The 25,490-nt window shown below is 26.9% G+C and overlaps 2 protein-coding genes across 17 annotated transcripts in view; one reads left to right on the forward strand and one right to left on the reverse strand.

The window, feature by feature from the left end:
* LOC139095806 (small conductance calcium-activated potassium channel protein-like) overlaps positions 1-11,643 on the forward strand; it is a 121,318-nt gene extending 109,675 nt beyond the window's left edge. Inside the window, exons 10-16 of one of the 13 annotated variants that reach the window (XR_011544896.1) lie at positions 1,690-1,825; positions 2,457-2,567; positions 3,294-3,421; positions 3,548-3,719; positions 3,841-4,019; positions 4,460-4,558; positions 6,977-7,105. Coding sequence is in view for 10 of the 13 variants with exons in the window: in XM_070647282.1 (XP_070503383.1) it covers positions 2,143-2,278; positions 2,457-2,567; positions 3,294-3,421; positions 3,548-3,719; positions 3,841-4,019; positions 6,974-7,208 (961 nt within the window). In the remaining 3 variants the exon portion in view is untranslated. Of the gene's footprint in view, positions 1-1,689; positions 1,826-2,142; positions 2,279-2,456; positions 2,568-3,293; positions 3,422-3,547; positions 3,720-3,840; positions 4,020-4,459; positions 4,885-5,876; positions 6,069-6,973 lie in introns of those variants that run through there. The other 12 variants (XR_011544898.1, XR_011544895.1, XM_070647283.1 and 9 more) reach the window with 12 other exon arrangements.
* Positions 11,644-20,185: 8,542 nt separating this feature from the next.
* The window catches only part of LOC139096228 (small conductance calcium-activated potassium channel protein-like), a 111,310-nt gene continuing 106,005 nt past the window's right edge, over positions 20,186-25,490 (reverse strand). For 2 of the 4 annotated variants that reach the window (XM_070647924.1, XM_070647925.1), the window contains one exon: positions 21,970-23,707. In XM_070647924.1, coding sequence (XP_070504025.1) covers positions 23,404-23,707 — 304 coding nt within the window. In that variant the 3' untranslated portion in view covers positions 21,970-23,403. Of the gene's footprint in view, positions 20,719-21,969; positions 23,708-23,729; positions 24,836-25,490 lie in introns of those variants that run through there. The other 2 variants (XM_070647927.1, XM_070647926.1) reach the window with 2 other exon arrangements.

Raw genomic sequence — 25,490 nt, forward strand, 5'->3', positions numbered from 1 at the left:
ACCGATTCTGCAAAATACAAAGTAAACTTTCCTTACTTAATAAATCTTCCACATTCAGCCAAAAGAAAAAAAAGAAATTCAAATAAAAGTTATTATCCTGAAAATGGTTTTCCTCATAATTTGAAGCAACTGCTGTTACAGCAGCAAGTATTACTTACATACTTTAACTTTTTACTTCTTTCTATTTATGAGAAAAATGAAGAGAGGAAGAAAAAAAAATTGATGATGATAATCATCATGAGATGGGATTCTTTCGAGGGGGTTTGTGGAAACAAATTTTTATTACTTTTTAACTTTCTGTAAGGTTGTAAAAAAATGAGTGGGATGTGAAAGTTTTAAAGGACCTTTCGAATGATGGGGCTATGATGATTATTAAGATTTTCTGTTAAAGGGTCCGCAAAATGAGCAGTCATGAGCAAATTGGGTTGTTTATAGTTCATATTTAGACCAGAGTTCTGATTAAAAAGGAATTAATTTAATTGATGTGCTTTTTCAAACTCTTTAAAAGATTTTTCCAATTTCAATCTTAAACATCTGTTATCTGTACATCTATTATGTGTGCCTTAATTCAGAAACAGGAACTATAATTAAAAAACTACTACATACACATTTTCTTATATTTTATGAAATCTCTTCACTTATTCTTATTCACTGTCTCTTTTAAAAATGTATTCTTTAAAACTATTTATTTAATTAAATTATGCGGTGAACATTCAAGAAAGAAAATTATTTATTATGATAAAATCAATCCTCATAATAAGATAGTTGCATTAAAGTTTTTTTTTTTTAATTTTCTATAAAATCAAAGTTTTTAATTTTATTTATATATGTTATGGAAAGGCTTGGAATTTTCAAAATTGATTTTTTTAAATGAGTTAGAGATTTACTGAGATCTCTTTAATATTTAATTTGTAAAATTTCGGCAAATCTATGGCTAAATATTAAATAAGTAATTCCAGATCTTGAAGTCGATTGAATTTAACTAAAAACGAGTGAAAAATTTTTTGAAAAAAACTTCGAGTCGACTCGAGCTTGACTCATTTGACTTTGAGTTCTGGTATACCATATAATGAAGACATAAAATGTCCTCGACTAGATCAAGACTAGATATTTTCAATTTATAAATTTTATCCTTTTTCGAGATTAAATTTTTTTTGAAATCTCCAAGCCAACAAATCGTGATGAAATGATATATTAAAATTTTATATGTGTATGTATGTGTGTGTTCTTACAAGAGAAAACAAGCGATGAGACAATATATTATTTTTCTTTTTTCTTTCTTTTCTTCTTTTTTTTCTTCCATATATTACAAAAAATCGCCACATTTTTTTCTGTTTGTCACCAAACCATAAATCTACCACCAACCACCAAATAATTAAATTTAAAAATTAATCGTATCAAAAACTCACCATCGTTCTATCTTGCGTCAATAACTTGTTTTTCTGTTGCGATTTCATACCTTTTTCATCACTGAAATGGATTTTTTTCTGTTATAATATCACAAAATTTATTTCATGATTATCGCAATGAACGTTTGATAAAAATTATTACTTTGCTAATGGATTTTGGTCAAAAATAAAATTTAATTTTGCAAAACTGATTCAAATTTTTGAACAAAATTGGGATATTTTTGAATAATTTGTTAAATTTTTTTTATAAAATCAACAAAATCCACGTAAAATTTTAAAGATTCCATGATGAAGAACATGCAAATTTATTAAATTCAATGTGGCTAACAGCAATCACTTTTTTATGTGTCGGATATGGTGATATTGTGCCTAACACGTACTGTGGCCGTGGTATCACGCTGACATGCGGGATGGTGGTAAGTAATTGATTTGAATGAGAACCAAAATTTCGTTTTTTTTTTTTTTGTTTGTTTGAATTTCTCAAATTTTGTTTGTTCATCAAAAATATTTTGGTTTTGTGTGAAACATGCATAAAAAAATTTTTGCGCTAAAAATTTAACAATCGACTTTTTAAAAATATTGGCAATAACCCGTTTAAAAATACTCCACATCGATTCGGACTCAACAAAAAAATACTTCAAGATGAAAAATATTTCTTCTTCAATTTTTGGATGGATAAAAAAAACCAAAATCCTCCAAAAGCATTCACGAAAATTCTTTCATTAAATCTCAGGTTTCATGACGACGAACATGCCAATTTATTGAACTCGATGTGGCTGATTGCAATCACATTTTTAAGTGTTGGCTTTGGCGATATTGTACCCAACACTTATTGTGGTAGAGGCATTGCCGTTAGTACTGGTATTATGGTAAGTAATGAGGCAAAAACATTCAGCTTCAAATTCTGAGTATTATTTTTGCAAGATGACAAGGCAACATTGTGAATTTTTATAACATAGCAAATTTTGATTTTATGAGAATAAATCAACTTTTATGTAAATATTATTATTTATTGTTTCTCCCTTTCATTTCGAAATGATAATTTAGGGCGCCGGCTGTACAGCATTTCTCGTTGCATTGTTATCACGAAAATTAGAATTGACGAGAGCTGAGAAACACGTTCACAATTTTATGATGGATACTCAACTCACAAAGAGGGTAAGAAGAATAAAAGGACGAAAATGCGGTTAAATATACGAAAAATTTTGATGAGCAAATAGAGCTGATTTACAATAAAAACAAATTTGTTCTGAAAATGTTTCAAAAATTGCAATGATACCTAACAGGAAAAGACATTACTCTAGAAAACTTGCTTACCTCAAATAAACTAGATTGACATGCTCGAGAGCATTGTTCTCAAATGGTGTTTTGAAAATTCAAATGATTATGATGGTATGCTGTATAACATATTTGCTTAGAAATAATCTGAGAAGGCACCTGTCAATCAGAAATGTAAAAAATCTGACCACAGACCAGCTTGACTCTAGCTACAGGTCAAATTTGGCGTGGACGGATTTACTGGCATCGATATGCCATATTCTTTGTTTTGTTCCTTCATTTATCTAATTCTTGTTTCATTACATATAGAAAATGCCATTCGATGATTGTTCTTAAAGTTTAAGTTACATCACGAATATTAGCCACTAATGCATCTAAAAAGCCTATAAAATAAAGACTTTTATTAATAATTTTAAAGTTGAAATTGTCAATAATTTTCACATTTTTCTCAAAAGTCCAAAAAATAAAATCTGATATAATTTAAACATGTTCTGTGGCTAAACGTATATGTTATGATGTGGTCAAAACTGTTGCTCATTCCCCCTCCTTCAATATTCATTCCATTTGTTGATCTTTATTTATTTTTGCTTATTTTAATTTATGTAGCTTAAAAATGCTGCTGCAAATGTATTGCGGGAGACGTGGCTCATATACAAACATACGAGGTTAGTGAAGCGCGTTAATCCTGGCCGAGTACGGACACATCAAAGGAAATTTTTGCTTGCTATTTATGCGTAAGTGCTTAATTAAATTTTCATAAGTCTCACTATATTTACATTTCTCTTAATGTCACTCATGTCAAATTCATTGTCATATGTTGACCCACATACAATTTTATTCATTAACTTTCGAACATGTAGTTTGCGGAAGGTAAAAATGGATCAACGTAAATTAATGGATAATGCAAATACAATTACGGATATGGCAAAGACACAAAATACTGTTTATGAAATTGTATCGGATATGGCAACACGACAAGATGCCTTAGATGAGAGAATAACTGGGCTTGAGGATAAAATACAACACATACAGGTGAGATAAATGTGAAACTATGAGAATTATTATCATATATATCTCGGAATTCCAAACACATACATCAGGAGTGGCTGATCTTTTTTGTACGACTGCAAATTTTTTTTCTTCTCAATTTCAGGACCAGCTAGAAACTCTTCCAGAAGTACTTTCACGCTGTCTTACGCAACATCAAGAACGTGTAGATCAAAGACGGAACTTCCTTCATCCAGACACGGCAGCAACATTAAACACAACATCAACAGGAGGACTGCAAGCACAAACATCGACAATAGGTTCGCCTTTATTTCCACATTCTAGGTAAGTGTAGTTGTTGCCACAAAAACAAAAAGAAACAGAATCACAGAGAAAAATTTGAAAAAAAAAAGTTTAAAAATTTTCCTTCTTTTTTGCATCCAAAATTATTAAATGCAAAAATAAATAAAACAAAAAAAATATATTTTAACTTTAATAAAGAAGAAAAAATTTAACGAGATGATTCAATGAGAAACTACACCTACACTTACAAAATTTTATTAATTAAAACAAGTTTCTTTTATTTACCTAGTTTCGAGTTCTTATTTTTAATTTTTTTTAATCTCAAAAACTTTCATTCTCATGACTTACTTTAACTAACTTTTAAAAGAATATAATTTTTTATAAATAAAATTTTTTTAAAATAAAAATTCGAAAAAAGCATAAACACAAAGAAACTTTTTTAGATACGCTTTTCTTAACTACTTTAATCTTATTATTTAAAGCATGCCAATAATATAGTTCTGGCTTATCTATCTCTGTATGCCAACTACGCAGTGCCGTACGATATCACGAATTTCACAGTTCTTTTATTGAATTACCAAGTTAGTTTTTTTATAAATAGCAATTTTTTGGTAACTTTTGTCCTTTTTGTCTTCCTAAACTCTTTTATATCCTGAAATTTTATCTAATTTTCCTCCCCTACAGATGTGTGTAACTTGTTAATGTCAGTGTGGTCGATAACTATTTGATTTTTAAAACTTTTAATCCAAATTTCTACATTTTTATTTATATGAAATGTATTTATTACGGTTACTCATAGCTATCGCATTATATCATTCACTCAACAAATATGAATTCCCATTTTCATGCAAAATTTTCAACAATGATTAATAATTAATTCGAAAGTGAGATTTTAAATAATAGTAATAATTTAATTGGTTAATTATTGGTTATAAGGTTGCTCTCGACTAGTTTTGATATATTACATCAGATTTTCTTGGCCTAAAAGATTCCCAATAAATAATTCTTGCAACTGTTCTGATTTTTTCTAAAGATTAGTACTCATATTAGTAATTTTACTACGTTTATTTTAATAACATAAAATTATGCAATATTTGAATGTTGATAAATTCTAACTATTGACATACATAGGTGGATGTTAAATTTGATTGAAACTAATTAAAAATTGTTAAAAATCATGAAGTTATCTACCTTTGAAAATTATTGAGTGAGCATTTGATAAAATTTTTAAGTCTATTTGGTGCTTATGAATGTTGCTTCACGTGTGAGATTTATTACATGCTTGGTTTATTCTTTTAATTTTGTTTATTCATTTGTTTCAATATTCTTAGATGCACAATCGTAATTTTGAGTTTGAAATTGTAAACTAATTTTACATCTTTCCATAACTCAATAAACTAATTAATATGGTGGTTACAAACAATTCATCGAGCGTTCAATATGCATCTCATAACAGATACATATTATTGAATTTTTCAAGAATTAATCAACTATTTCTGTATTGGATTGAGAAAGCAGTGCCTCCGGCTTTCGCATATTGTGTACTGACACTTCACATCGCTTGGATTTCGATTATATTATTATTGTTATTATTATTATAATTGTGGTTTGAATGAAAATCATGTGTTCTTCTCCTTTTTCTTCAAAAAAATTTTTTGAGTGAATTTTCAAGATTTTTGCTAAATTTTCTTTGCCAACTATTCTAAACTATTCTTGAAGTTCTAAAACATTCATTTGGTTAACGAGTTCTAATTGAATCATTTTCGAGTTTTATGTGAAAAAATATTCATGATGTGTTGCTGTAAAAAATGAAGATGCTTTAAATTTTGCAAATTGCTACAAAAAAATAAAAACAATAAAAGCTCGTAACTAATATTTTTCTTCATATTCTTCAAACAGAAGTGTTCAATTTAGAGAGAGCTATTGAAGTGTTGGTTAAAGGACAATTGTGTTTTTCAAAACTTCAAAGTATTCAGAATTTATTATAAAAAATTCATCAAAAGACAGAGGAAGCTATATAGAGTTCAATATTTGATGTAAAATTGAAATTTCGAGGCGCTGAATAAAAGAACGCAATTAAGACAAAACCAATGTGATTGTTTGATTTAAAGGATTTTAAAATATGAAATGGTGATTTCCAGTAATTTCAAATTTCAATATTTTTCCACAACATTTACATACTTCAGACAACTTCCAAAATTACAACGTCTTAAATGATGCAAAATTTAAATTATTTGATGTCCTCATTATTGAGACATAGTTATGCAAAATCCTCGTAAGATGTTAAATTTTATATTTAATTTAAATTCATGTTGCCATGACTTTTTTCTCTTCTTAGTTTTATATGTGTCCTAATTCTAAGTCAATTATTACATAAATCTTTTTAAATCTGAAATTAAATTTATATTATTTATGTGTATCTAAGTATATAAATCTATTGTTGTGTTTACAATTCTTTTTTATTTTAACCAAACAACACAAATTAAGAAGGCTCCATAACAGAATTTTTATGACTCCGGTAAATCTCCTTTATTAACATAAAATGGAAGCCACTTCAGATTGGCATCAATATGATTTTCAAAAATAGGTTTCTATTTGGGAAATAAAAGAGATTTAGCGGAGTTTTAAAAGCTGCGATTTGGAGCCTTCTTCACTTGTGTTGCTCGGGTTAACTTATTTCCTATCGATTTTCTTTTTTTGATTTGAAAAATCGACAAAAAAAATTATCTATTAAATGTGTATGTTAATATTTATGCGTATTATTAACCTTTTTGTCTTTTTCTATCTCTGTCTTTCTATGATTTAACTTTTATATTTCTGTGAGATAAACGTCTGTCATTTTTCCTACTTTTTTCCTCTTATAATTTTTATCTTCTTTCTCTTGACTTGTTTTTCTTTTTTCCAATTACTTTTCTTTTGTATATTTCCTTAAAAAATTTCTTTTAATAAATGGAGACATAATCATGGGATGGATGATCTAATGAAAATATTTTTAGAAGCATTCCAACAAACACCACAACTCAAACTTACCAATGGCCCAGTACAAGTAGTCCCATACTGCCATCAATATCCAGCAGAACACCTCATCTGATACCTGAAACTATGATGCCAACATCAATGGGAAATAACACAATTAACTCAATTGCCCACAATAATAGTGGTAATCAGAATCCGACATCAACGGCACAACAACAGCACCATCTTTTTCATCATAAAAGTGCTGGTAGCTGAAGTGAACTTAGCCAGGAGCTTTCATTTACCGATTCATTTTGTAGTGATTTCAATTCATCTGTAGTTGTTACAACAGTATCAACATCAACAACAACATTTACAGTAGTCAGAACAGCAAGTAGTAAATTTACTCGTCAAAGAGAACGCGTATCACGTAGCTTAGATAAGTATTAAATTAAATATAATTCATGAATGATAACAAAGTCAGTTTAGTCTAACACTCAATTATTTTAATAGTTTTTATCGAGTTTTTTTATTATAATTTATAAAGAAAATATTAGATTTAGAGATATTTTCATGAGGACCATTAAGACACACAGAGCATGAAGGATATAAGAAGATTTTTTTTTTGGTTGATTAAATATGATAAAAATATTTAAATTAGCGTAAAATGTTCACTGAAATAAATTTTGATTAACTCTATGGGGTAAATATTAATACTTCTTACATGTCTTAACTTATGATTTTTTTATTTTTTTAAAAAATCTGCTTCCGTTTGACAGACATATATACTCCAAATTTAGGCGGCATCCTATTAGTGATAATAAAAGAGGTTAAGCAGAGTCTCTAAATTTCTGGGGGAGTCTTCATTTGTGTAGTTCGGGATGAAAAATCTTAAAGTCTTTTGAACTTGTACTACTTTTTAATGATATTTAAAAACTTGTGATAAGTAGACAAATAGTGTTTTTTTTTTAAATCTTATGTAGTGTTTTTTTTTGCAACATTCAGTCATCAATCTTATGATTTTCTTCTATATTTCTTCAAAATACTCATCGAGATCATAAATTTTATATTGTTTTACCAAAGCTAATTATTCAATAGGAAAACAAAAATAATTCTCTGATATTGCCTAAATTATTATTTCCATTGCTAGATAAAAGAACAAATGAATCTCTTTAAGTAAGTTTGCAAATGATATTAGAAGATGAAAATATAAATAGATGAAATAATGACTTCGCAAATACTTATTTGAGTGAAAATTTGTCTCACATGAATTAATGGGACTAAAATACAATATAGAAATGATAGAAAGAAACTGTTTTGGAAATTTCAGGGCCGATTTAAAGTTTCATACGTAGAAACAAAATAATTAAGACATACTGAAAACATTTAGAAATAGATATTCAATGAAGATGAGGATGAGAAAATGTTTTTATAATAAGAAACAATGGAAATCAAGAGTTGAGAAATTTTAACATTTACTAGAAAAAAATGTATTGCTTGTAAGGGTGTTGCTTATATGGGTATATAGAAATTTTGTACGTCATTAGAACTACTCAAAACCTATAACATGTTTTAAAACTGAAATTTCTACCTTATTAGAGATTGTTCATAACAAGGACGAATCCAAAGGAGAAATTTGGGGTCAAACCCCACCGCCTCAAAAACATTTGACTTTGCCCCTGCTTCATAATATTTAATACAAAAAAATTGAAAATTTAGTGTAAAAATCCAGTAAAATCTAAAAATATCATGTCCAATCTTATAAAATCCAGCTCAGTCTTGCTCAAGTTGTTAATTAGGTCCAAGTGATCTCATTGTTAATTTTCAAAAAGCTTTAGAATAATGGTATAAAAATTTATTTTTAATAAAATTGGAAGGAGCTTAGATTGAGACGTTGTTCATGAGATCAGCCGGATTCGACAACAATTAGATTGGAATTACGTATGGATTAAAATTTGATTATCTCAATTGAACTTATTGAAAATTTCATCAATACTGAATTTGGGTTAAAATCTTTTTGTTAGTTTTTATTTTAAAATTTTTTGCAATTACAGTCAGAAAAGTAATTTTTTAGTTAAAACAAGAAGATTTTCATACAATAGCTTTAATAAATTAATCTTAACGGCACAATCAAAGGACTAGTAGACGAAGAGATGGAACGAAAATATTTATTTACCCTGAAGCTCATTAAAAGTCGAATATTAATGCTATTTGAACATAATAATGCATTTAATTAAAAAAAATATTTTCCACCTCTTCTCAGTACGTACAACATCAAGATATAAAAACATAATAAAAGAACTTAAAAGCTTTTAATTTATATCATTAAACAATAACTTTTTACATAAACTCCAATATAATCTCCTTCAAGATACATATGTATAAAGATGTGCTCAAACAAAGTTCACTCGACCATATAAAATTTTGTAAACTATAACAAATAATGAAATTTTTAAAAATTAATTTTCAAATTTTGTACAAATATCAACAGACACATATTTATTACTCTAGTTTAGTTAGTTATAATTTACATAACATAATGAACAATTTACTAGCAGAATTCAACTAAACGTAGACTAAAAGTGTTAGTGTTTATGATAAATTCAAACCGCTGACATTTAAAAACTAAAATATTTTTAATTGAGCACATCTACATATCTTGATCTCCTCAATAGACTAGTTCATACTTTTTCCAATAAAGTACCAAATCGTTGTGACTTTTTATACACTAATTGAAATTTACCTTCCCAAAAAAGAAAGCTTTATGAAAGTTTTATAATTGACATAAGTAAAATCATCAGAAACCCGAGCGACACAAATGGAGAAGGTTACAACACGTAACTCTAAAGGCTCCGATAAATCTTTTTTATTTACTCAAAATGGTAGCTGCCAATTTTTGGCGTCTATGTGACTGCCATATTCAGGCGACTTCCATTTGATGTTAATAAAAAAAGTTTAGTGGAGTCTTTAACATTCCGAGTCAGAGCCTTCTTTATTCGTGTTGTTCGGAAAAGTACTGAAAGTGAGCTGATAAGACTATTTCAACCGGTATATATATGCTATTTATTTATTTTCAAGTCATTTGTGGAAATTATAAAAGAGTTTGGTTAAATGAAAGCTTACTCAACATCGCATTAAAGACTTCGTTTATGATAATTTTCAAACATTTAAATTTGAATAGAAATGAGAAACTTGAAATGATATTGAAATAAACGAAGGAATTGTAAAATGTTGATCTTTGTTGTCAAGTTATTTTTGTAATGAATTTCAAAACATCCTCAAATAGGTTTTGAATGATTTGTTCCTTAATTATATTTATTTACAATTGTTTTTAAATAGTATGGGGCGACCAACTGCTGCATTTATGTCGGGAAAATGTCTATTACTTAATTATTTAATTACTAACATACTTCGGTGGTCGTAAATTGTCGACTGTCTTCTGCCAATTACCAACACCAAGTGCTACACTGTCTCTATTTACAGCATCTTAACCGTTTTCGTTTTGCTGTCGTCGTCGTTGTCAAATCCAGTCCGATTCGCTTAACTTGAGTTCCTTAGTTTTGATATTAAAGCTGACTGCTTGCTAGGCAAACACACGGTCTAGCTGGATTACCGCCCTCTCGCCACAAGATCAAATTTTTTCGTCAGTTTTAAATAAATTTAACTAGTTTTTGAAATATTAATTTTAAAAAAGTCCAAAAGAGCCACTACATAGTCACAAAACAATTTCATAAACCTACCATTAAATGACAAATTACAAAAAAATCTTAATAGCTTTACTTGAAGCAGGTAACAGAAATTCATGAATACAGATATTCTATGAATTTTTTTAAATAATTGATCCGTTTTATTTCAAAAATTTTGAATAAAAATTTAAAAAATTCTAAAGCTTTATCACATTGAAAAAAAAGAAATTTTCTAAAAATTATATCGCAGTTGGCAAGACTTTATGAGTCTGGATTCTAATGTGGACGCCTTCATAATGGATTCCCGCCAACTATGAATTAAACTTCACAAATTCGTTTAATTTTTGAATGAACACATTGGGGTTGGTCGTTCGAAAACTCACACTCAGTAATTCAATGTTTTTTTTCCTTTTTTCTCATGTTCAAATATCGCAATTACTGAATATGAATTTTTGTTCCATTTTCGAAATTTTTCAGAATATTTATTTAATTTTTTTTTCGTCGAAGTTTCGATTCAAAATGGAACTTTTCTTTTTCGTCTAAGCCCCGTTGTTTAAATTTACAGGTAAGCTGTTCAATCATTTTTTTAAATGATTTGATTTAGTAAAAGGATGTTCACAAAAGTTTTAATGCTTTGAATTTTTTGAAGTTTAAAAATCAAGATAAAGGTTATTATAATGATATCAAAAGAAAAAAATTAAGAACTAGAAGAATTGAATATTATTTGTAAAACTAAACTGCATGTATTAAGTTCTCCGTTAAATTAATTCTGAATTGTTTTCTACATAGCTTTCTCCTGATTCGATTCAATATTAAAACATACTTACCAAGAATCTGAAATTTACATGAATCAGAGAATAAAGATTAAATGATTTGAATTTAAATGAATATATAAGAAATTGTTATCAAACTTGGTGCCTCCATACACAAATTAAGTAAAAATGTAAAAAATATAAAAAATTCGATATATAAAATCCAATTTCTTGAGTTAAAATTTTTTTTAAACGAAAAAAATAAAACAAAAATAATCTCACTTAAAAAGAAAAAAAAATGTTCATTAGATTTTAAATTAGTTACTAAACCAAATTGAATAAAATTGATAAATGAAAATTACATAAAAAATTTCGTTTAATCTGTTATATAGTTTTTTATAACGGTGGTTTATAGTTGTTGGTATGTAGATAGGAATTATAAGTTAAAAATTCGGTATTTGACTAAGATATTGCAAGAAATAAAAGTTTAATTTAAATATTCAGAACACCTACGTTTTAAATATAAAAAATGTCTAAAAATAGCCAAAAATATACTATGTTAATTTATTTAATTGGTCTATATTTTGGAACATCGGTTTTGTAGAATAAATGAAAAATTTTTGAATTATATGGTTTTTGAGAAAATTGTTCGACTATTCGTCACAATTTTATGATGATTTCTATTACACACCAACAAAGAAATTTCACCATCATTAATAATAGTAAAAGCACTATGTAAGACTTAAGGAATTAAAGAAATGAAAAATGAACAAAAATTGAATTGATAAACGATTTAAACAATTTAATTAAGTAGTATTTAAATATTAATGCAAAAAGGATAAAATGCTTAATTTTATGAAAGTTCAATAAAAATCTGAAATTTCTTAAGTAGTGAAAAATACGGAATCACATTTTTTTAAAAAAAAATCAATTTAACAAAAAAAAAATTCACATAGATTTTTGATATTCTTAATTTACAATTCTTGTCAATTTGAATTTAAAAATTTTAAATCCAACACAATTTTTACAAAATAGTAATTTTGTTGTAATTTTCTCATTCACAAAAATTATTTCAAAAAATTTAAAAATTCATTCACATTTCAAAAATCAAACTGAATTGTTTACTTAAATATTAATTGTAAATTTGATCTACACAAAAATATTGGATTATTGAAAATCATTGAATATTTACATAATTTTCGTTGTTATATTTATGCGGAAGCGCACATCCATTTTAGAATAAAGAATTAAGGATAACATGAAAATAAAAAACAAATCAAGGTCTATTGAATTCTCATGATAAATGAAGAAAATATTAAAATAAAATAGTGAAAAACTAGTTGTATGATAAATATAAATGAGTAGAGGTCATTAAAAACACATCATCAAGGTATGTAAACTTTTTGAATTGAGTTGAAATGACAAACAAGTGATTTTTTTATTTTTTATTTCGAAATCTTCAATAATCATAATTTGCATGCAACTAAACACTAAAGTACATTTCAACTTAGTTCAAAAAAATTCATCACCTTGTGCAACACCTATTGTGATATTAATTCTTAACATAAGAAAATGCAAATTCAAAACTTGTGAAGTTGTAAATTATTATTAAAATAATTTAAATTTATTGGTAACTTAGCAGCAAATATTACAATATTAGATACATCCATAGAAATAGTAGTAAAACTTAAGTAGTATGATGTTCTAACTTAGAACTGATATTTAAAAATTTTGTTTTAATTTTTTAATTCTAATTATGTTTTAAGCATAAAACTAATTGCTTTTTATTATAATTTCTTTAAATTCACGATGAAAATTGACATATAAAGATAGACTGTCAAAAATTTATTCCACTAGTCTTTACTTTTTTCAGAGCTCGAAATCGATTCGAATTTTGTATGGAGTCAACATTTTCTCACAAAACTCGAGTCGACTTCGAGCCCTGGTTTTGTTTATCTGTCAACTAAGTTGAATTATCATTGACGTTGGTTCAAAATAATCGAATTATAGAATCAAAAGAGTCATCTTTCCTTAAAAAACTAAGCCCTTTACAAAGTTCTCAAAATGTCTTTAAAATCATGAAAGAACAATCATAAAGCAATGTAAAGACGAATATCAAATCAATAATTTATACCTCTTGATTTTAAATGCTTGACTCAAACACATTAGAAATATGAAAGATTATTCAATTCGCAAACACAAAATGAATGTAAAAATTTCTATTTTGATGTGAGCAAAAAAAGCCATAAATAAAGAATTGAGCCACAAAATAAGCTTCTTTTGTATGAGCTTTGAGATATGTTGAACGCTGTTTTTATATGATTTATAATCCTTTTATGCTTATTTTAGAATGTTATATTGTTAAAGGGAAAATGTTGAGCTTTTAAAGATTTATTTAGCTGAAATTAATAATTTTATGAAGTTTTTTAAACAATCTAATAACCTGCACTTTTAGTTATATTTAAAGAAAATCTGAAATTAAATGTATTTGTTAATGTTTATCTTTTGGGTTAAAATGTATCTAAAAATTAAATTTATTTTTAAAAAAAGAAGACAGTCTTAGATTTCAATTATAACAAACATGAGGAGTTGTTGTTAGAAAAAAAATTTTACTCGAGCTGAAGTAGCTTGTTCAATATAGTTTAAGCTTGTAGGTTTTTGAGTCATATTGAAAATACATTCCACATTAGTACTTTGAAAACTTCATACAGATCTGCATACAGATTAATTATAAACTATGGGTTTAGGTGTGGGGTCTTGTAAATGTATGAAAGCATTTAGATATTCGTAATCTTTTATTATGAGCTTAAATTTCAATCAACAACTCTGCAAATTAACGATTATTAAATTATGGAAAACAACAATATGAAAATTTAATTAAAAGAAAAAAGCAGTGATTACTCCTTCAACAAACCTCCATTTCTCTTGAATAGTTCCAAGTTCGACCAAAATATTAAATGAAATAACAAACACCACTACAACCACAACCTTTTTATTCAAATAATTGAGAAATATATACATATATTTAATAAATAATAGTAATTATTAATACAGTTATGAATAATGAAAAAATAATTGAATTTGCCAGTAATGAATACCAATAGACGTGTTATCAAAAATTATAGAGAAAATTATAATTAAGCATAATGGAAATATATTTTTGAGAAATGAAAGCCCAATACATTTTCGCTTTGATGTTTTCAAAAAAAAAACTCATACTTCCCAACACCATCCTCATTACCATGACTCTACTCTTTTTATCTCTAACGCTCTCTTGATATCTATGACTGTAAAAAAATGATGAAATCTCAAAATAGAAATAAATAATATGAAAATTTTAAAAAAAAAAACATGAAATAAATTTGATAAAAATTCTGTAAAAATTACTTAGAAGTAAAAATTATATAGGACGAAAAAATAAAACTAATTGAGAATTAATATAAAAATAATTAAAGTTTTATTTTTATTTATTTTCCATTATTTTAAACTTTTCAGCTGTTTGTTTAATCTCAAAACATCTATATAAATATTGTGAGTGTCAAATATACGTTTAAGGAGCTATAGAGTTGATCAAAATGTTAGTTCATACAAATGTTTAATACAAATGTAGGAGTAATGCGGAACTGTATCAGCTGTATGGTGAGGCTGATATTATAAAAAGAGTCAAAGTAAACAGGCTCCGATGGGCTGGGCATATTATCAGAAGACCTGCAGAAGCTCCACTAAATAAAGTCTTTAAATCAGACTTTGTGGATGGTAAGAGAGCTCGAGGTAGACCGAAAAACTCCTGGAAGGAAGCTGTTGATAGAGACAGCATTGCATTTGGTATTGGCAATTGGCAGGCGGAAGCCGGCGATAGAACCAGTTATAGGCGACATCTGCGGGAGGCCATGGATCACAACTGATCTGTACGGCCAGCGAAGTAAGTAAGTAAGTAGTTAGTTTATCAGAAATTCATCCAGGAATAAACTAATTGCTTGAATACATTTCTTCTGAAATATTTTGTATATCAAATTTTATGATTCATCTAAAAAAAAATTGAATATCTGAAATATTAAGAAAACTCAATATAAATTCAAAAATTTTTTATAAACATTTTCTGTTAAATTTTATTTATCGGGATATGCAAATGAGAACTTTTTACATTAAGAATTTTTTTTAATTTTATTATTTTTTGTTTGTCAGTAATAACATGTTATTGTTGTTTCCGGGTTTTTCCATAAATGATAAGGTAATTTTTAAAACTATTTTAAATTTTAGATAAATTTAGTTCATAATTTAATATTCTTATAAGGTGATCATTAAAACTATGTAACATCATTCAATCATTCATCACTTATTATTGTTGCAATAAATTTTCTTAAATCTTCAATAACAATTTTTCAACTTTTTTTTTCTTTTTGAAAACTAAATTGGTTTTAATTTTCGAATTTTATAATTTTTCTTAGCTACAATTTCATTATTTAGATTTAACAATGTTATCTTTCCTTAATATTTTAAAACTTTATCTAATTTACTTCAATTCAATAATGCAATGTTATGATGAATTATCTTTCGGTTGGGAAGTTTAAAATTTAAGACCATTTTAAAAATTTTGAAGGAATATTTCGGAAATTTTATCAATTATATTTTCTCATTTTTTGAGAGTCAGAATTTAAAAATAAATAATAATTTAACATTAAAATTTTGTTCTCAAAATAATCCTTTAAAATTCCTAAAATCTTAAAATTTTAAACTTCAGAATAGAAGTTGTAACTAAATAACAATGTTAAACTCGTTATTTCTTGTCTTTACTGAACTACACGGAGCTACATCTATAACAAAAAATTTCATAATTCAAAAGCCATCTATTGGTCTTTTCAGATTTATTGACACAGAAATTGAATAATAAAAATAGTATGTATAAATTGGGGTGTGGAAATTATGGACGTTTAAGGCGCATTAAAGGCAACTAATTTTTTATATTTATTTTTCATTTTTCTTTCATTGGAGAGTTTTTAGCGCATTTTTGAAATTTATTTCAAAAAGGTAGCTTAATAAGACACTTTGTTCGGTCGGTCGGTCGGTCGGTCGGTCGGTCGGTCGGCTGGAACGCGAGATCTCGAAAACTAGACATCGTAGAGAGCTCGGAATGGTTTTAAAAGATCAGTTCCATAAAGTTATTGGCGCCTCGGGCATTTAAAAGTTTCAAATCAACGCATAAATAGTATAATTAACAGTTTTTCATTTTCATATACAACAACAACAAAAACAACAACACGTTTTTTCATTGTTTTACAGTGTTCTTCAATGTTTTTCGATGTTTTATCAGTGTTTGCTGAACAATGTTTGAATTTTTTTTGACCGTTATGTGGTTTAAATTATGAAAATCCGTTAAATGATGAAATTCTTAAATTCCAAGTATGGTGACTTAGAATTAACTGGATCTTGTTTTGTTGGTCTTTAAATGACCTGGATCCTACTGGATCTTGTTATGTAGATCTGAAAGTGACCTGGATCGTACTGGATGTTGTTTTGTCGATCTGGAAGTAACCTGGATCCTACTGGATCTTGTTTTTGTGGGTCTGAAAGTTATATGGATCCTACTGGATGTTGTTTTGTGGATCTGGAAGTGACCTGGATCATACTGGATCTTGTTTTTGTGGGTCTGGAAGTGACCTGGATCCTACTGGATCTTGTTTTGTTGGTCTGGAAGTGACCTGGATCCTACTGGATCTTGTTTTATAGACAAGGAACTGACTTAAAAATCAATTACTGATCGCTGGGACAAAAATGCGCTGAAGTAACTCGATAAGAACGAGTACTTTTGTAATTTTTTTGTTAAAAGCTTTACGCTTCGTAAACTAGAAATGAATTGAATTTAGAGCTATTTTTGAGATTCAATTTTTTAGCGCATTTTTGAACATTTGTTTTTTCGAAAAAATAACTTACTAATGCACTTTGTTCGTTCGTTTGTTCGATTAACGATAAACGCTTTCTACCAGATGCCAAAAATTGCTCAGATTCTAAAAATGCAAGAAATTTTGAATTCTAAAATAATGAATTATAATATTACGCGGTAAAACTATTTAATATTCATAAATTTATTCAGTTGTTTATTTTATTGATTTGTTTCAATCAATTATTAATAATTCATAACAACCTTATATCTGTGTTTTGTGCCTGGAAGTCACTTGGATTCTACCAGATCTGTGTTCTAGGTTCAGAAATGACTTCGTTTATAATTGTTAGAAATTAATTTATTGAATAAAAGTAACTTATAAAATTATAATTTACGTACTTAATCGATATCAAATCTTACTGGAAGGATGTTCTTGCATTTATTTATTAATCAATTCTGATCGTTAGAACAACAATTCGCTGAAGTCACGCATTTATCAATGACAATGTTTGTAATATTACAAATTAAATTGCAAATTCAAACTTTTTTAACGTGATATTGAAAAAAATTTAAATGTTTATTAAAATGCTTGATTGCATAATTAATACAAAAATTGGAAAAATTTCTTAAATAAATTGCACAGATAATTTTTCTTGATTTTCGAACATTAACGAGTTGAGTATTTGTTCTTTGTGAACAACTTATTTAATTTCTATTTTCGTTTTCCTATTCAATTTTCTTGAAAACCACAATTTTTTGAACATTTCCTTAGAAAAATGAATTTTAATTATTATCACATATGCAAAATATGGTGTGTTATGATCTTTCACTTTGTTCTTTTTCAAAAGAAAAAAAGCCATTGTCAGCAATTTGGTTCATCTGACTGTTTCAAAACTCATCTCCAATTTAATTTTTTTTCGATGTAGTTGTCAGTAAAAATATGTGCATTAGGCCAGAGACACTTCCTCTCAACAATGAATTAGAGTCGAGGAATAGTTAGAAGAAGAGATTATAAGTGGTAAAGAAGATGCCGCTTTTTGGAAAAGTTCGATTCCATATAAGATTTATGTCGACTTCGAGCTCTGGTTTTAAAAATTTTCTGTTTCATTTTTTCTACTTTTTCCTCTTTGAATTCTGTGAAAGGATATTGCACTTTCGTCGACCATAAGACAATTATAGTAGATTAAGTTTTTCATGCAAAATTTTTGAATGAGATTTTCAAAAAAATAAAATTTGAAATCTTAAAATTTTAAGCATTAAGTAAACAGCATTATATCTACATAAATTTGAAAAAACAGATTGCCTAAATATCAAATTGTATAAAAATTCAACATAAATTTTATTCCAGTTTTTTTTCATATTTTCCCCTTGACATTTTTTTCAAGCAAATGAAGGAACTAATCGATTGATTATATAAGCAATAATAAGCTTGACATTTTGAATGCTTCTTTTCTTATCATTCCATTCATTTGTTGTTAGGAACAATTCATTGAACTGAGAATAAATTTGGTTGGTGAATAGACAAATTTGATGCTCATTACACTCACATTACTTCAAAAGCAATTTTGAGAATTAAACTAGTGTGAATCAGGAGCGTAGCTAGAACTTTTATAAGGATCGCAAAAATTTAGAGTTTTTTTTTATTTTTCAACAAAAAACCTGTTCAGAATAAAAAAAAAGAGAAATTCTTAGTTATTCACGAGACCGTTAAATTAAAATATTCTCAAATTGATTCGTAGAGTATAATTCTAGAATCAACAGAGTTATTGATTGAAAATTCTTTAATAATTAACATAATGACAGTTAAAGATTCAAATTTTAGACAAAACAGTTGAAAATTCCTAATCCTTGAGAAGATCCCTGGGAATGAATCTGTTTTGTTTTTTGAAAATCTCATTAAAAATATTTTAGTCACTTTTTTTATTCACTCGAGATGATCCTACTTAAGAATTTTTCAAGCAAAGTTAACTTTAATGTTTCAATATTTTTAAATAAATAAATTTATTCATGCTTAGCACATTTACTAATGAAAAAAATTCTTTATAGAGAAGATAGCAGATATCGAAGCTGGTTTCTCTTGGCTAATACCATTTTTTTGTATTTTTTGACAAGTTGAAGTCATTTCTGACAAGTTCAACCATTTAAATACATGAGAATTGATTTCTACAAAAAACCGGCTTCGAACTCTGGAAGATAGATTAGATTATATAGAAATAGAGAAAGAGATTTAGAAGAAGAAATATAAAGAGTGAATTGAATTAACATTTTTGATAAGTATAAAGTGGATATATGATAAATATACATATGTAGAGAGTTACTAGAGTAATAACAAGATGATGATTTTTTTATATTTACAAACATTTCTGATAGAATTGTTTTTTACTTTTTTACACTTTAATCTTCATCGTCACTTTCATTTATTATCGACATAATCATTATCGTTTAGAATTATCAGATTCTAGCAATTGAAAAAAAATTTTTCATTCTTGTGTGTTTCTTTTTATACTTTATGTACATGAAAATAAAATTGAATTCTGGGTAAAATAAATTTCTTCTGCATCGATGGAGTTGAAGAAGAAAGACATTATCGATACTAATTTCTTTTTTCTAATATTTTCTAAAATTTTTTGTTGATTATTTGTTGTTATTTTTTTAGAATTTGTTATTTCATTTTGTATCTTTTAAGGGAATTTAAATTGTGAGATTTATTGGAAGAACTTTCGAAAATATTTAAACAGATATTTTGGATGTCAAATAATCTTAATTGGTATGTTACGACATAAAATAAATTAATTTATTAATATGTTATTAACCATTAGACATTTTTGTTTGGAAAAGTCGACTTGACTTCATGTAAAATTCGAGCCAAATTTTTAATTATTAAAATATTTAAAATTTAATGATTCTTAGAAAAATGACTCCTAACATCGAAAGTTGATAAAAAATTATTTTTGAGAACATAGCAAGAACATGAATTACAAGTGTAGACAAGAAGAAAGGTCATAGCTAAAGCATTCTGTAGAATTAGGTTTTGTATATTTTGAAATAAAAAATTATAATATTGGATATTGTACTTATAAAATGCATATCCAAATATCTGTTGAAACATTTTTCAAGCATTCTAGGTTTCAAATGGCAACAGCAGTCTTCATTTTAACATGTAAAATAAGATGTAATCACAAGTGTTTTTTTTTCTCTAAATCCTGAGGATGGATAATGTCTAAAAAAGAATAATTCACAGAAATTTAATAAAAAATTTTAAGTTGAAAAATTCATCGTGTATGATGATGGTAAAAAACGAGAAGATACAGTCACGAGGGTGTTTTAATACGAGATTTAATTACAACTTTTTAGAATTTGTTTTTCATGTAAATTTTCTAATCCCAATTTTTGTTGAGATAATATCATTAAATCCTTATTTCTATGCAGTATTTACCTCGGAATTTTTTATGTGAAATTTTATTTTTCTACAGAAAAAAACAAAAAGAGAATTAATTTTTTTAATATATTTTCATTTTCTTCTATAATGAAATATAAAATTGAATAAGAAAATTTTTGAAATTAATTTGAAATAAAACAAGATAGAAATGAGAAGACAGTTAATTAAATACATTGTTGCATACATGTTTATGTGCTGCTAATTAAACAAACTACAAATATTTATCTTTTCAACTCCTTTTGTCTATTTTTCATGCACTTCATATCTAATTAGGATACTATGCAAATTAGTTTATGTCTTTTTAAAATTAGAATATTTTAGTTTTTTGTTTGTGTTTTTCGTGTGATTCATTTAATCTTTTGATGTCGCATCACACAGCTTGTCTAGTTAATTGTTTAGAAAAGTAAAACTTTAGCCAATTTGTTAGATTTATTAAAACGATTTTTTGAAGAATTAAATCATATTTTTTTTTAATATCTACATTAATTAATATTTTTTAAACCTGAATTTAAATTATTATTGTAAAGATTCAATGAATTTCTGATCTCGGTAAATTTTTGATAATATCAAAATTAATTTTAATTTTAAGAGCAACACTAAAAAAGTGCAACAAAGAATACTATCAGAAGATCTACGAAAATTTCATTATTCAAATCATGATGTTGCATTTCATAAAAATGATTTCACTAATTTATATTGAAAAATCACAGAATGTTTTTTTCAATATTTTTTTAAACCTTAAATTAAATTTACGATTTGGATTTAAAAACAAAATCTGTCCCCCTTTTACAATTCTCACTTAAATGGCTTAATATTATCGTTAACATTTTCATTATTAAAAAATCAAAGTATTAAATTTTTGTAAGATATAATTTTGTGCTTAGTATAAATATGTTTACATTTATTTATACAAAATTGTTTCACTATCGACTAATAAATCAATCAATTTCCGTGTTTTTACAATTGATTCATTTATTTATCCTACTTAAAGCTAATTTACCTACATTTCCATTGTTTTTGTTCAATTTAACATTTTTCTGTTGTTAATCATATAACTTAATTTTATCTACATACTTAATTATTTTAATTAACTAGCTAACTAACTAACTAAAGTTTAAGAAATTTATTTTTAAAAATATTTCAACATTTTTTTTTTAACAGAATTAAATTTTACTGAAATATTTAACGTCTAATTTCTTATTAATATTTATTTTTAATGGAAAAATATATTTTTATGTTTTTACACTTGGTTGAATTTTGTCAGAATATATTTTGACATTTATAATTTGCAAATGTTCATCAGAAATGAAAAATTTTCAAAATAATTCAATGAAATTTACCATTAATTCTCTTTATTATCCTAATCTTATCTATGGAAAGCAAACAACTAATATAATGCATCAAAAAGTAAGCATTGTGATGTACATAAACAGTTAATTCCATTATAACGATGTTATTCACTCTTTTATGTACAACAAAGTAGTGTAATTTATTGCAGAGGTATTAATATAAACACTCAAATATTGAGTTGATGAGAGTATATTTCATAACTACTGTGATGAAATGTTATTTATTACCTCTTTCAATGATTTTATTGGAGTCAATAAATTAAGTAAGATCAATAAATCACCGATATCATGTCGTGAAGAGTGAATTTTGGTGAATTCTCTCAGCTTATATTAGATTTTCTTATTAACTTGATGATCAGCATTCTTATCAAAATTGGATTTAAAAGCTCTTAAAGTTGTTGATTCTTCAAATTGATAGGAATATTTTGACTAAATTGAATAAATTTAACGTAGAAAAGACAAAAAAATGTGGTCCCAGGTCGATGAGATTCTAGCGTCGATCCGGATCCGGTGAAATCCAGCTCCACGCTAAACTCACACTGACTTAGTATCACATTTTACCAGTGCAATTTTATTTCCCTTTTTTCTCCTTTTCTAATGAAAAAGTTTCATACAGTGCATTTAAATGCAAAACAAAGCTTAATATTTAAGCATATCTTCATATCCCAACAACTGTTGAATAAGCTTGTGTGAATAGTTTGAAGTAGAACTCGAAGTCGATTTGACTCAACTTGAGTTGATTTTTCGATCAAAATCCGAGTCAACTTAGAGCTCTGCTTTAAAGATACTTTCAACTTCCATTTATTCATATAGAAGACTTATATTGTTAATCAAAAGCAAACCGTACGAGGAATATTGTTTTAATTATTTTTATTCATTGCATTGAAGGCAATCCTGACAAAATTCAACCAAGGGACTCATCAGGCAGTCAAAAGTAAGCTTTACCTTCTTCTTCATTCTCAGATTTTTGTTTTATTTTTAAGGTTGACAAAAAATCAAATAAAAGTGAAGAGAAACACTTGTTGAAGGCGCACTAGGAAGGCAAATGACATAAATAAAGAATAAACAAACTGACAATAAATAAAAATACTAAGAACAAAAAAGCCTGCAGGTTTTCCTCATTTTCATTCTTTCACTTAACGCTATGTGGCTGTATGACTTTTTTCTGTCTTGAATTAAAATTCAAATGCTTCATTGTTGTCATCTTACTTTCAATTTCGAATTAATTACAATCGTATCTGTGTTTTGTTTTAGTCCTATAATTAATCATCAACTTATGTTAATTACCATTTATTATCACACCACTACAGGTCCGTTTCTAAGACATAATTATTATTAGATTTCTCGTTAGTTCTAAACACTGTTCAGCTTGCCGAACGATGATTATTATTTTGTGTAACAATTGATCCATGATATGAGTTATTATGCTCATTGGAATTATAGTCACTATTATTATTATTATTATTATTATTATTATTGTTCTGATTTGTTAATATGAATGTTAAATCATTATTGTGCTGCTCATCATTTTCTGTTGTTGGCATTATTGTTTCGGGTATCAGATGAGGTGTTCGGCTGGATATTGATGGTAGTATGGGACTTGGTGGCCATTGATAATTGGTTGATGATCCTGTTGTGTCTGCTGTGGGTGCGCTTCTATAAGGGATACTATTTATTTTATGGTCCATTTCAGGTGAATATTATTATGTGTGTTAAATGTCAGTTGTGGATTTATTCATAAATTTGTTTCGAAAAAATATATGTAAAAAAAGAAAAGGTAAGGAGGATAGATATAAGAAATGAATATTTCTTACAAACATTTTTATAAATTTTGTATTCATAAACTAAACACAATCTTATTTTAAAATTTTTACACTATGGAGTGAGTTTTCATTTGCAATATGCTGTTGAATACTATATGAACTAATATCAACTTTTTCAACTAAGATTTAATCATTTTACTAGAAACTTAAATTTTATGTCTTTAACGTCAAACCTAGAACTTTGTCAAATTAAATTCTCACACCATTAAGTGTCCAAAATTTAACTGAACTTAACATATAATTTAATTCACATTATAGCACAAACTTTATCTAATTTTCAATAATACTATTTCTGTAGCTAAAAAAAACAAAACTAGCTTTAAAATAAAAACTAATCGGAATCCAAATCAGGTACCGATTCGCTCGGAACGTATATGACATAGAAATGTCTGAAAATCCAGCCCTAGGTTAACATGACTATTGCCCGAGGTCCAATTAGATTAAATCTAGCTTTAGGCTTGAGTCAAGTTGACCTGTGGCCGGATCTCCGACTATTTCTACTACGTGTACATTCCGAGTCAAAAATTATTTACAAAAGCATGTTAAAACGTTCATGACTACTTCGAGTGGAAGAAAGTTAGGTTATTTTTTAGTAACCATGGATGATTTGGACATTATCTGGTTTTTTTCTTCCATGAGCATCATCATCAAATGACATCAACTCCATTTTTTGCACTGAATTTTTTTTTCCTTGCATGCAATTCCACAAAGAGCAGTCAATATAGAATGAACATGTTATGTGCATATTATATTTGTGAGAAATTTTATCTTGAATTCTCAACAGCATAAAAAAATTTTAATTTTGCTCTCTTTCGAATAACAAAATTTTAGGTTTTTTTGTCACAATATTTTGTATCGTATGAATCACATAGAAATATTTTTATTTGATCTTATTATTTAATCCATATCACGATGATGATGATGCGTTGATTCTTGGTTGTTGGACTCATATTCTATTGGAGGATTTTTGTTGCTAAATATTCAAAATAATAAACACAGATATAAAAATAAGCAATCAAATTAGCGATAAGCAAAAAACAAATTTTCTGGTCAAATGGGGATGAACAAAATTTTGTTGAACTGTTTGGTTGTTAGTTAAGCTTATATTTTGATATTTTTGTGATATTTTGCTTTTTATACTTCAATAATGTTGATTTTTTTATTTTTATTTAGATTGAATTCAGTGATTTTATTCAAAAATCATACGTATCATAACTGTACAAGTGAAATTCTATTAGCAAATAAGTTCTAAACTCCTATTCACTTATTTTTATATTTTAACTAGAGCGACACAAATGAAGAAGGCTGAAACTCATTAATTTTGGGCACTTAAAATTCATTAAAAATAAAATTCACATTCATTCGCTATATTCCCACAAAAATCATCATAACTAAAATATTTTTGTGCAAAGCATTTATAAATGTCGAATGCTACAAATTTTATTTGAGAATGGAGCATTTTAATATTCAAATGTTTTGTTAATAATTTTCACACGTAAAACAAGAGCAGCAAAATGTCACAGAAATACGTAATCAGAAATAAAATCTAATTCATTTTAAATGTAGCAAGTGTACATAGGTGTTACGATGTGTATTCAAAACAAGAAATTCTCTTGATAATTCTGCGG

The sequence above is a fragment of the Chironomus tepperi genome, unplaced genomic scaffold, assembly GCF_022539635.2.
Source record: "Chironomus tepperi strain 1889 unplaced genomic scaffold, CSIRO-AGI_Ctep_v1 contig_376, whole genome shotgun sequence".
Lineage (NCBI taxonomy): Eukaryota > Metazoa > Arthropoda > Insecta > Diptera > Chironomidae > Chironomus > Chironomus tepperi.